The sequence below is a fragment of the Callithrix jacchus genome, chromosome 11 (genome assembly GCF_049354715.1).
Source record: "Callithrix jacchus isolate 240 chromosome 11, calJac240_pri, whole genome shotgun sequence".
NCBI lineage: Eukaryota > Metazoa > Chordata > Mammalia > Primates > Cebidae > Callithrix > Callithrix jacchus.
The window spans coordinates 12,357,846-12,370,566 of record NC_133512.1 but is presented as its reverse complement, the minus strand read 5'-3'; the positions used below and the strand labels follow the sequence as shown (position 1 = coordinate 12,370,566).

General features: G+C 58.0%; 1 protein-coding gene across 41 annotated transcripts in view; it reads left to right on the top strand.

Moving 5' to 3' along the window:
* Positions 1-12,721, top strand: part of CAMK2B (calcium/calmodulin dependent protein kinase II beta) — a 106,770-nt gene that overhangs the window by 33,479 nt on the left and 60,570 nt on the right. For all 41 annotated transcript variants that reach the window (XM_078342339.1, XM_078342333.1, XM_078342340.1 and 38 more), the window contains exon 2: positions 7,236-7,330. Coding sequence is in view for 37 of the 41 variants with exons in the window: in XM_054237040.2 (XP_054093015.1) it covers positions 7,236-7,330 (95 nt within the window). In the remaining 4 variants the exon portion in view is untranslated. The remainder of the gene's footprint in view (positions 1-7,235; positions 7,331-12,721) is intronic.

Here is a 12,721-nt window from a genome sequence, read left to right as displayed (position 1 = left end):
CTCCATGGTGCGTCAACTTGAGGGATTGTTCTTTCCTGGAAGTGAGTATATGATCTCAGTCAAAATGTGGGACTCGTGTGTGAAGTGATTTCAAATACAAAATAGTCACTCCCATGCTGATAAGGCACGTGCTTGGGTGCCGGCCCAGGCCATAAGCGAGTTTGGGTGCTCACAGATAGAAGTGAGTGTGTCCAGCTGCTCGTCTCCAGTAGGGTCACCTCAGACCTAGCTTTTAGAACCCGGGATGTCTGAGTCCTGGGCGGGAGTGGACGACCCAGCCCTGAGAGCTCGGTTTGCCTGGGGGACATCCTGCCATTTGGGGGAGGATGGCCACCAGCCTCCCTGTGGGATGTTGCTCTGGGCCTGGGGACTCCAGCTCCTGCCTGGTGGGGCACGTGCTTGTCCGAAACTCCTCAGGAGCCCAGACACTCCCCTCCCTTGCTCGAACCCCAGGGCCAGAGAGGCTGGGGAGGGGTAAATACCATGCAGGTATCCACAGACAAAGAAGTATGCAGCTGTCAGATCGTGCAGTTGGGGCTTCATTAATAGCAGGGGACATAGTAAGAGGAGAAAGTGGAAAGTGGCGACAAGAGCCCGCTAATTGTGTAAGAAGACACCTCCCCATGCTGCGGAGCTGCACACTTGCACAAATACAAACATTGGTGGGCCCTACTGACTGCGTTGAGGGTTTTGGAGGTGACGTCAACGCGTTCTGTAGACCCTCTTGTTTACTCCATGGCAAATGTCGTAAATGTTACAATAATAGACGCATACATTCCATCTACTGTGAACGTGAATTATGTTTTTTGTATTATCATAATCAGAAAAATACACAAAAGAAAAAACCCACAGCAACCTCATCACCCTGTTCCATATAAAAGTTACTGTTTCCACCAAATTGCTTAGGTCAAGATTCAAATATAAAAGGACCTCCCCTTTTGCACTCCCAGGAGCTCATTTTAATCAAAGGCGGGAACTGTGTTTTTAAGCTAACGCACAGATAAATAGCAGTGTGATTTAGTTTCACCCACACAAGAAAAACATGTAGGTCCCCATGCAGTCAGTGGACTTGTACCTGCTGGGCGGTCCCCAACCCCTGGCCCAGGCCTCCTCATGGAGCCCACTTGGGGCCGACCAGGTGAGAAAGGACCTAGGTGGCCTGAGGCTGGTTTCAGAACAACCGTTTATTAATTTACATCAGGAAATAAAGCTGTCAACCTGAGAGTGCTTCTGTGACTGGCCCAGACTCTTCCAGAAGGACCTGCTCCGGAGGACCTGTGGGGGGAGGGGGCCGTGCTTGTTGCTATGGAGACAGCGCCTGGCCCACATGGGGAGTGTCACAGGCAAAACCCGGATGGGAAATTTCGATTTACAAAACAAGTCAGCCAGGCTCGGATCTTTTGCTTTTACTCAAGGCTCCTTGTCTTCTTTCAGTTCTAAAATCTTTCAGTTCTGGACTTGTGGGTGGCCTTTCTGTAGATTGAAGGGGTCCCACGGCCCTTGGCTGTCACTGTTGTTGGGAGTCCGAGGGGGCGTTTCCAGCCCATTCTGCAAGGTCTGAGGAGAGCGCACGTGTGTGCGCACGCGTGTTTGTGTGTGCGCGCGTGCGTGTTTGTGTGTGTGCGCGTGCGTGCGCGTTCACATGCCTGTGAACTGCCACCAACCTGCAAGGCTCAGGATTGAGGCAGGCAGCCTTGGCTCGGGTGTGATAGGCCCCAGCGCTTGGGGCGGAAACTGGACGGCATGGACACGGGCTGCAGGAGGCAGAGAGAGGAACAGGGAGAGAAGCTGCTGCCTCTGAATTTTCCACTAAGGAAATGGAATCCAAGCGTTGAGTGGGCTGACTTGGAGGCCGCTTTGATCACGCATGGCCGAGTGCTGCCCTGTGGAACTCAGCATCCTGTCATGGGGATCACAGGCACAAAGCAGCCTGGGGAGCCCGGGTCCCCGCCCATGCCGTCCTGGGCGCAGAATCCCACTGCTAGTGCTTTCTGGATGCTGGATACGGTGTTGTGGCTTGTTCATGTGTCACCTCGTTCTGCGTAGGGGGACAATCACTGCCCCTTACTGATGGAAGTCACCAGCTCTTGTGAGGTGGCTGGGGAGGGCGCCTGAGCAGGGTCTGTGTGACCTTCCTTCTCTGGTGTCATTACCGAGTGTATTAACTGGCACCCCAAGTATCTTAACTGGTGAAGACTGGCACCCCAGTCTTCACCAGTGAAGGTGAGGCATGAGAGGGCCCTAGAGGAGTTGTTGTGTGGCCCTGCTGGGGTCAAGGCGAGACTTAGCACCTTCCTGCTCTCTGGGTCCTCACACGAGCTCCAGCCACGCTGCTCAGGGACACGCCTCCTCCTGGCTCACTTGCAAGAGGTGTGGGCAGCTCGGGAGGGCCGCAGAGTGACCAGCATGACCTGGTGGAGAGTGGGGCAGGCCACAGAGCCACCTACAGTGGGGAGCTCCATGGATAGTCAGCAACAGGTAGCCGCTTACAAGTGGACACTGGAGGGAAGAGGCAGGCACGGGGTGGGGCGGGGGGTGGTGGCAAAGGGACAGCTCAGAGCTGGGAAAGCCAGGGCCTAGACCAGCAGTCTGTTGTGGAGCCAGAGGAGCCACAGACTAGATACGAGGAGGAGAGAGGCGGATGGGGCATCCTGCAGACAGTGCCACATCCCACTACCTCTGCCCATGAAGCCCCGGGAGCCTGCAGGATGCCTGTGAAACACTGGCTGCCCTGGGTGGCCACAGTCAGGGCAGCTACTCAGCACCTCTCCTCAAAGGTGGCCTTCACCCCATTATCACGCAAGAAGACTGAGCCCCACTACAATGAAGGAGGTGCCCGAGCAGGTGCAGTCATAGAAACGGGCCTCTCAGTTCCGGGGCTCCATGCCCGCCCAGAATGAATTCTTCCCCTTCTCTCTCAGGACAGTTTCCCTGGTACTGTTGATCCCACTGTAAATGAGCCAGTGTTCAGAGCCTTCCCCAAAGCAAGGACTCAAAGAGTATTTTCTGGTTTTAATTAGCTTTATTTGATTTTAAAAGCCCCATAATATGCTTGGTGCCCAGGGGCCTCATGATCCGAACAGGTTATTCAGATCGCTTTCAGCACGGCTCAGTCGCAGTCTTCCCATGTGGGCCATCGTGCGGGCAACCTTGATGTTCAGATGCAGTTTGCGGCCCACAGGAATATTTACCTGGGATCCCACAGGGCTACCCTCTTCCAGCTTCTTCTTGCCTTTGCTCCAACCCACTGTGCCCTTGCAGCTGCCTGGGATGGGCCGCACCCCAGGGCAGGCGTGTGGTCAGTCTGCGCACCTGCAGTGGCACCGAAAGCGTTCTTTGCTGAGCCTGACCATGACGCTGCCACCTGCTAGGCCCACCTGGACAAGCAAATGGGGCTTCGAGCCTGTCTGTGCAGTGGGCAGGGTGGGGAAGGAAGCGGTCTTGTTTACTTGGGATACTCTCTGGTTCTGATCAGGGCCTTGTGGCCTCAGTGTAGCACAGACCCATCTACCCACAGGCCCTGGACACCTTGGTGAGTCCCCTCCTGCTGGGACACTCCAGGGGCTCTTCCTGTACTGCTGGACTGGACAAGCCCTGAGGCCCAGCAGCCCCTGCTCCACAGCCCACTGCGTTGCTTGTAGATCAGTTCTTGCTCGAATATCACAGCCCAGGCATTGTGCCTGATACCTGGGTCCAGAGTGTAGGGCACTCTGCCCTTAGAGAGACACTGGAAAGGGGAGTGGCAGAAGCGAACAGGTAAATAATTAAGTAAACTGACCTGAGGAATGTGTGAAGTGCAACATCCAAAGGCCAAGCTGACATTCTGTGCGAGCTGGGAAAGCGGGGGCTATTTGCACTGGATCTTGAGGGATGCATAGGAGTTTACCCTTGGCAACAGGGACAGGCTTGCGATACAGATCTAGGCTGTTTGTCAGTGTTGTATCTCAATGTTTATAAACTCTGGCAGGCACGCACTGAGTCGCAAGGGAAGATGGTCATGGTGCTGGCTTCTTTGCTCTTGGAGAAGCCAGAGATGTTGAGGCCCTAGCCATGGCCTGCCTGGCTTATGCTAAACGTGTTTGTGGCCATTTCTCAGAGGGTTGACACTTCCAAGGCGGCTTCCTGTGACAGACTGGCATCTGTCGAGTGGCAGAACCACCGGGAGGGGAAGGAGGCAGAGGTGGATCTGCAGCTGCCAGCCCAAGTGCCCTGGGGAGATGGCAGGATGCGTGTGGCAGACAGCTGGTGTGGGGAGGAGCCTCTTCCAGGGTGCTCTTTAGGGGAAGTAGGGAGATGACCGGGGTGGGGGACTTAAGCATACATTCCTTAAGTTCCCAGAGGAGAGAGGAGAGGGAGAGATTGGGGGTGGCCCAAAGATGACATTGGGGCTCAGAGAAGGTCCAGGGCTGCAGTAAGGGACGGAAAGCATGGAAGGGGCAGAGCCCAGGGTTGGGGTGCCGGGAGCAGTGGTCTTGGTAGCAGCCCTTCTGCCCCTTCCCCCAGCTGGCTGCCTTCTCCCTCTGAGAGCATCTGAGTCACTGGGAAAGGGGACCCTGTCCTCTCTTCTTGAGGGTGTCCTCCACCCCACCTGCAGGCCTGTGTCCAAGAGCAGGGCCTTCTTCACCCCCAGGCCCTGTACCCCTGGGCCCTTCCTGCTGAGTGTTCACTGGGTGCCTGGTGCTGTGCCTTCCACCTCCTGTGTCACTGCAGCTGTGTGGCCTGGTGCTTCCATTCCACACTCATCCCCAGGCCCCTAGTTGTGCCCTCTTCCTTCCTCAGCAGCGCTGCGTGGCCTCGGCCCCCTGGCTCTGGCTGTCTTGCCTGTGTTCCCTGCCCCGCCTTCCCCAGACTGCTGCCTGCCCAGACCCAGCCTGATGCTGCAGGGGCTCTCTGGAGCCTTCTGCAGAGGAGAAAGGGGCTGCCTGACCCAGGGAGGGGAGAGGGGTTGGCTGGAGGGGTCCCCCGACCCATCCGCCTGCCGTCAGGCTCTTGGTGGTATGGTGCGTGGATGCCGTGTGCTGGGGAACAGCTCTGGCTTGCACCCTCTACTCCTGTACCTGTCTGAGTCCGGCCAGCAGCCGGGAGCCTGCGGTGCTGGTGGAAAGCTGCACTTGGGTCTCCTCCCTGCCCTGGGGGCGGGCTCACCATGGCAGTGTCATACAGGCATCATGAGCTCGCCATAGATGTGCAGTCTGTTGAACTTCCCACTGAGGGTCTGCCCTGCAGTGTGAGGTCGGGTCCTGGCGCAGGGAGGCCCAGACTCCCCGCTCCCTTCAGGGCCTGGTCCAGAACACGCAGTGGAGGCCTGCCAGGTCAGCCCTGCAGCTGCTGTGCCCTCTAGGGATCAGAGAGCGACAGATGGCAGCTCAGGACTCATTTCCGGAAGCTCTCACCTCTTGTGAGTAAGAAGTCCTGAAAACAGCCACACGGTGGCCCCAGGAAGCCCTTATGCTTGGTCATATGGATGGGGAAACTGAGGCTCAGAGAGCTGTGTCACCCCTTCTAACCAGGAAGTGACTGACAAGGACTGAAGCCAGAACAGGCAAAAAGCCCATGGTGTTTGCCCTCACCTCAGTCTCCCAAGTTAATGTCATATGTTAAAAACAATAATCCTTTGTTTATATTATTCTTAAAAAAACATTTTGAGAATGTAACCAATGCACATGGTGAAAAAAGTCAAGCAGAACAAGAGAATGCAGAGTGAATAGTGGGCATCTCCCCACCCGAATCTCCTGAGACAGCCCCTGTCCCTTTAGAAAGTGAAGACGCAGTTCAGCGGCCGTCCAAGCACAATCACTGATCATAAGACCTGAGCCATTAAGAAAATGTTCCATTAGATTTAGTGTAATTATTTCTCTTTCCGCGGAATTGAACAGTACCCTTTTACAAAGACTTACCTCCACGAAGGACCAGAGATAAAACGGTGTTTGTGTGTAAGACACTCCTCTTCTGCTACGCAGAGACCTTGGCCTGGACGCCTGTGTGGGTTTCTCAGGCTGTTCAGGCCGAGGAGGCTGTCTGGGAGCAGAGGCTGTTCCTGTAGGGGAGGCAGGACACTTTGCAGGTGCAGACACAGGAGGGTGTGCGTGCTCAGGTTTGCACTGGTGGGTGCCCGCCTGGTGGTGGGCTTCCTCTAAGCCCCCCTTTCTCCTAGCCTCAGCCTGAGAGCATCCTCTGGCCCTTCTGTCTGGACTCAGACCCTTCATGTGACATTTCCTGCCCAGGCCCCTTGCTTCATGTGTGCTGTTCTTAGAAAACGATCTGAAAGCAAATCAAGTCAACTGTGGTGACAGTCAGATTCTGCGGGGCTCTCGGTGGGCACCGGCTCCTCCCCTCCTGCCTCACGGGCTCTGTGGCTTCCCTTGGGTGGCACTGACTCCTTCCGGGTGCCCTCTGCAGGCCAGGCTTTGTGGGGCGCATTCAGGTTCTCTCTCGATGGTCTCAGCAGCCTTAACCCGATTCCTTCCTTGTGTCTCTTGGGCTGTGGGTCATAGTTGGTGCTGGTCCGCTCCCTCTGTCCCCCATCCCTCCTCCCCTCTCCCCACCCCCAGACTGTCAATTCATGAATGGTCCTTGACCCCCACCCTGGGCCTCCATGGCCTCTGCGATGACTCCTGGATGGTGGAGGCTCTTGGGGCCCTCTCCTCCAGCTTTGCAGTTTAATGATGATGTTTCTCCCTCCCTGCAAAACCTTCTGTGAGCCCCCGTGTCCGACTGCACCAAATCCCAATGTAACTGCCTTCTGGAGCTGGGCCTTCCAGACAAGGCCAGCTTCATTTCCCCCTGGGGAGGACTCAGCAGGGCCTCATGGATGTGGTGCACAGCCCCCGAGGGTGCCTGCTGAGAAGCCCCTGGACATGGACTCTTGGTCCAGTCAACCCACAAGGATGCAGACCTGTGGGTCAGACAGGAGCTGAACAGGGCCCCTCTGCCACCCTCACTAGGACCTGACTGATCCTCCTTCTCTGCACAACCCCCCAGGGCGTGCCATCTGCCAGGGCTCTGCCAGCCATCAGGAAGCCAGCCTCTGTCCTGATGGTGTTGAGCAGGGCCAGCTGAGCATGGCCTGTGAGGGACACCCCTTCCTCACCGTTTCTGACTCACAGCCATCTGCCCAAGGCTGGGCCGGTGACTGATGCTTAATGGGGAGTGTTTATGGGGAGATTAATCAGCTTTCTCTCTTTCTCCTTGTCTGTCTCTGTCTCTGTCTCTCGCTCCCCCGTTTTCCTCCCCAGGGGGGCTTTCTCTGTGGTCCGACGCTGTGTCAAGCTCTGCACCGGCCACGAGTATGCAGCCAAGATCATCAACACCAAGAAGCTGTCGGCCAGAGGTAGGGCATGGGGAGTGTCCGGCGAAGCTGCTGTCAGGCCGGGGCAGGGGCTTTGGAGGCAAGCCCTGTGGACTGGGCGGCAGGCCCCTCCCAGGCTCGGCCGGCACTTGGCCCATCTGGCCTGTGGCTCCAACACATGCAGTGGGGTTCCTGGAGTGGAGGCTGTGGCAGAGGGAGGCACAGGAGTGTTGGGGACTTGAGGGCACCTCTGGCCTGGTGGGGCCTGGGCTGGTTGGGGTGCCGAGAGACCCTCAGACCCCTGGATGTACCTTTGCGCTCTGGTTAGGGTGTTCTCAGGGCCCCACTTCATCTCCCCTTCCCAAGTGTACTGGGGTCTCTGCCCCCAGAGCTGGAGGGGGAGAAGTTCAAGGTGGCCAGCCCTCCATGGTGGTTGGGTGATGTGATCTGCCCTGAGAGCTGTGCGCCGGATGACAGCTCAGTGACAGTTTTGGGTGACCGGGCAATGCTGCGATTGGCCATCTGCCTTCTGACAGTAGAGACCTGGTGTCGTGGCCTACTGGGAGGTGATCCGGCAGTTTCTTAACTAACAGAGCCCGAGTCTTCTACACAGTGGCAGGGCACTCCCGCCTGCCCTGGGAGGGCTTCTCAGATGTGCAGGGTGTGTGCGAGGAAGGGCCTCGCCTGGTGCTGGCCCCAGGTGGCCCTCAGCATGTGGATGTGCCGTATCACGGGCCTTCCGAGCCCTGCTGGCGATGGTCAGCTCTGGGTGCTGCAGGTGGCGATGGATCAGACGGTACCCTGCCTTCCCAGGGTTTCCCTGCCCTTGTCCTGTGCGGCAGGTCAAGGACAAATAAAACCCAAAGTCAGCACACAGCAAATCCGATGGTGACGGTCAGAGGCCGCCTGGGGCAGCTTCTGTGGCTGGAGTGCAGATCTGAGGAGGCAGTGGGAAGGGACTAGGGCAGGGGTCCTGCTGGAGCCCCAAGGTAGGGTGTGCCAGGGCACCCAGAGGGGCTGTGGAGGTGGGTGTGGGGCGGGTGCCTGCCTTACTGAGGTGGCAGCCCCCTGTCACTGCCCATGCAGTGGGGTCCGTGGAGGAGGGGCCGGGTGATGTCCTGGTGGAGGAGCCAAGTGAAGCCCCTGTCTGCCACTCTCAGCCCCTCCCATCCTGGGGCACAAATCTGAGCTAATCAGGAGCTGGAGAGGCCCGGACCCATCTGGCGAGGCCACCAGATGCTGAGGCCAAATGTGGGCAGACAGGCGTCCCCCAGGTTGGTGAGAGAGTTGCCTGCTGTCTGTGGCCTGCAGTGTACAGTGATCCAGCCACCTGTGAGGGTGGGCCTGTGCGATTTGTGGAGTGATGTGTCAGCATTGTTTGAGCACCTGCTATGTACTAGGCCATCTGTGTTTCCCCTTCTTGGGAGCATTTTCTGACACCAGGCTATGGGGAGGTCCTTTAGGCTGCAGTGGGAACTGCTCCTGTCCCAGCCCTTGTGCACCTCCTCATCACTGACCCACGAAGGGGCTTGGCAGTGCCCAGGGCTAGGTCAGTCCCTGTGTGGGCCTCCTAGCCCACAAGGGGCTATGGGAGGGTGGCGCTGCAGAGGGCCCAGCAGGGACACTGAGAAGTGGGCTGGGGCAGGTCCAGAGGTATGAGCTCCCAAACATTCTCCACAAGGTGCGGGGCCTCGGTGGCCCCTCTGCCCTGTGACTCCACACAGCTGGACATGGGCTGCCTGCTGGTCAGCCTTGTTGGCCCCCTGGGCGCCCAGCCCGTGTTCCAGGACCTAGGGCAGCCAGCTTGTTTTTTCTTGATCAAGACACAGAACTGCTCATAAGTGGGCAATGCTCAGGTATGGCTGCGGCCAGTACCTGTGGGTCTCCTGGGGACATCCCTGAGGCCGGGACACTCCTGCCTGTCACAGGGTGCCACAGAGAGGAAGTCTTCACACACGTGTCTGTGCACACATGCATGGGTATGAGCCTGATGGATCCTGCGGAGTGGAGCTCTGGCCCTCAGGCAGTGAGGCTGGGACCAGCCCAGGCTGAGCTGGGGGAATGAGAGGAACTCCAGGTTCCTGCTTGGGAAGATGCTTTGGGTACCCCAGAGGCCTGGAGTGAGGCAGGTGGGGGTCCTGGAGTTGGCCCTTGGCTGGGAGAGCAGTGGGCAGAGGTGAGGGCCACTTGCTCCGAGGGTCAGCTTCAGTGAGCTCCGGGGTGTTGGGAGGAGCAGGTGGGAGGAGGAAGTAGTGGCCTCTGGAACCAGGATTTCAGTCCAGACTCAGGAGGGATGTCCTGGAAGGCTCCAGGGACTGAGCCATGTGACTGGGGCAAGAGGGGACACCAGGCCAAGTGTGTCATTGTGGGTGGGACCAAGGGTGATTGAGGTGCTGGGGGTGCAGATGTCACCGGGAGCAGAGGGCAGGGAGCTGCTGATGCCAAGAGGCCTGGCCAGGGTCCTGAGGAGTCTGTGAAGTGCACAGACCATGAGTGGGCTGCCCTCTGCTCTCCTCTAAACCTGTGCCTCTGGGAGTCGTGGCTCATTGTGGTTGTCTGCAGTGACCAACTTTTCCCTGTGACCACCCAGGGACTGCTGCAGGCTTGAGCCTGGGCACGGGGATGGTCAAGTGTGGGCCACAGCCTGCTGTCCTCCTGGCCCCAGGGAGAAGCTCATTTGTCTCGTGGTCGCCCTATCGTGGATGAAGACCCACGGGTGTCTGGCGGCCTCGCTGGACCCTGAGTCCTGGCACTGCCCAGTGCAGCCTTTCCCTAGCAGGCTTGAAACTCAGACCTGAAGAGACACCAGGCCCGGCTCGGGTCCCGCGGCTACACTGTGTTGACAGCAACCATACCAAAGCCAGCGCCGCCTGCGTGCTTGCCATGCGCACTGCGCGGAGCGCGGGGGCTTCTGTGTTCCCTGACATTCTGTGGCTGGTACTGGTGGAGGCACTAGTATGAAATGTTCTGGGGTGGTAGTGGGGGGAGTATCACCCAGCCCAAAGGTGGGGTCCCTAAGCCAGGAAGAGCAGGCACCTCACACACCTCACCTTGGAGCCTCCCGGGCACTCCCCAACCCTCATCCCTCTCCTGATGTGATGCTGGTCCCTGCCTCGGTTCTCTGTGGTTTTGCCACATGGGCGTTTCACCCGCTTGCGTCTGTGCCTGAAAGTGGAGTCTCGAGGCCACTGTGACCTGCCTTGTGCTCAGGCGATGTTCTGGGGCGTGTCCGTGGGCTGGGTCCCTTCCCACTGCTGTGCGACGTTCTGTTGAAGGAAGGCTGCTACTTTTCTGGCTCTAGCTAATTCCCGACGACGTTGGCAGACCCACTGGGACCCCGCCCTCGGGAGAGGCTCCGTGACATGTGTCAGTGAATTCAGTTTGGCAAAAATGTTGCTTGCTGGTCAACTTGGTGTTGTAAAAGCCTGTGAAATTTATTAGTGTGGGAAACCAGAAGCCACAGCTAGCTGTCTCCCTCCTGCTTTTCCATCTGTCTCTGAAGGTCAGCCACCCCCACCCACCTTGTGCCTTTCCTTATCAGGGGTCCCAAAGCCTTGTCCACACAGACCCACAGCCCCGACGTGTGCTTCCCAGGGCCAACAGCACCGCCTCGGGCCCTGCGGCCTTGTGTCCTGCCCATGCAGTGGGCTTGACACACATTTGCAGGCAGCGTGGGCCCTCTCTCCACAAATTGAGTCCCATGGGGCTTTCCCTCCCTCCTGGATGCTGGATCCACGCCTCTGGGCACATGCAGGGCAGCACTGTGCTGCTGGCTTCTCCTCCGGGGTAACTTCGACCCTCTTTCTCCTCAGCCAGGGACCGTGGGGCATGTCACACCCAGGGCTTCCTGGCCCCTCTGCACATTCTGTCTCATTCCTCAATCGTTGGGGACCTGGGGAGGAGGAGAGGGGAACCCCTTCAGACATGCCCTAGATGTAGATACTCACTCATCTAACAGGTTTCCACTGAGGACACAGAGATGAGCAGATACACCCTGAAACCAGCCGCGACGATGCCGTGTGCCAGGTGGGGCCCGGGAGAGGCAGTCCTGCGGGGTCAGAGAAAGTCACTCTAAAAGCTGTGTTGCATGGGTGTTGAAGGATGAGTAGGAGTTTGTTAGGCTCAAGCAAAAAACCACCTGAATATGTTTTTGTGGAATTACATAGCTCCTCTAAATTAACCTCACACCCCCTATTTATATTCTCAAAGTGCTCTAGAGTCCAAAAGGTTTAGGGTAGCGGGAATCTGAGCGAGAGGATGGCTGCGCCCTGGAGTCCTGCTGACCGCGCAGGCCGCAGAGCCGGGCTGCCTTGTGTTGTGGTGGATGCCCCGTGGCTCATCAGAGGCCCTGCTCCCACGTGCTTGCACCTCTCAAGCCGCACACCTGGCCTGTTGCCAGGAGGGAGGAAGGGGCAGCCTGCTGGGGGGCTGCCTGGTGTTCTCAGCAGCCAGGCCCCTGCTGTGAGTTTCCCGCAGGATGTCTCTCTGGGCAGTGGCAGAGATGCCCAGCAGTGTGTGGCTTCGGAGGGCAGGCCGATGTCTTCCTGCTTTGCCTCGAGTTGTACACAGGCCCTCCGCCCAGGGCTGCTCAGCCTTGCCCTTCCATTTCCTTGAGCATGTTTTTTCCTGTTTAACTTTTACATTCCCAAATACAAAGAAAATGCTAGAACGAACCCAGCTTCAAAGTTATCAATTCTCAGCCAGTCTTGTTCCATCTGGGCCCTAGACCCCGGGCCGTTTACCATTCAGTGCATACATATCTCAGCATCCGTAGCAGAAAGGGTTCCCAAAACAGCCAGAGGAGCTTCATCCTCTGAAAAACGGGCAGTCACTCCTCGATATCATCTCATATGCGGCCTGCGTTTGTTTCTAATGATTCAGAGGTTTCCTCAGAGTTGAATCACTGGGTCACACAGTCCCTGCGCGACTGGGTCGTCTGCCCTCGGTCCAGAGTCCTGCTCCAAGGTGTGCAGGTCACAGCCCAGGGACCCCACTGTGGCCGCACAGCCTAGATCATGGCGGGGACTCAGAACTCTTGAGGAGGGAGCTGGCCCCACTGTACCGGCTTTGAGGGAAGCTCATCCCATTGGGGTTGAAATCTGGGGCTCCAGAAAATGACCCAGACAGAGCTGGCCTTGACTGGATGCTGTGGGCCTTGCCTTGGTGTCCCCTCTCCTGCCCCTAGCCTGCCTCTTGGGGTGGGCAGTGACAGCTGGATGGTCTGCTGAGACCACAGAGGGAGGACGCCTGGCACTTCCTCCCTGTCTGAGGTTCCCCAGTACTCCCAGGCCCTCTGGGCTTCTCTAGCTGAGGGGGAACAGGGAGGCGAGCGATGGGGTCTTGGCTGGAGCCCCAGAGCCTCACCGTGGGACACACACTTGCAGGTGAAAGTCCCGCTTCGACCCTGACCACCCAGCTACCTGACCATGGCCA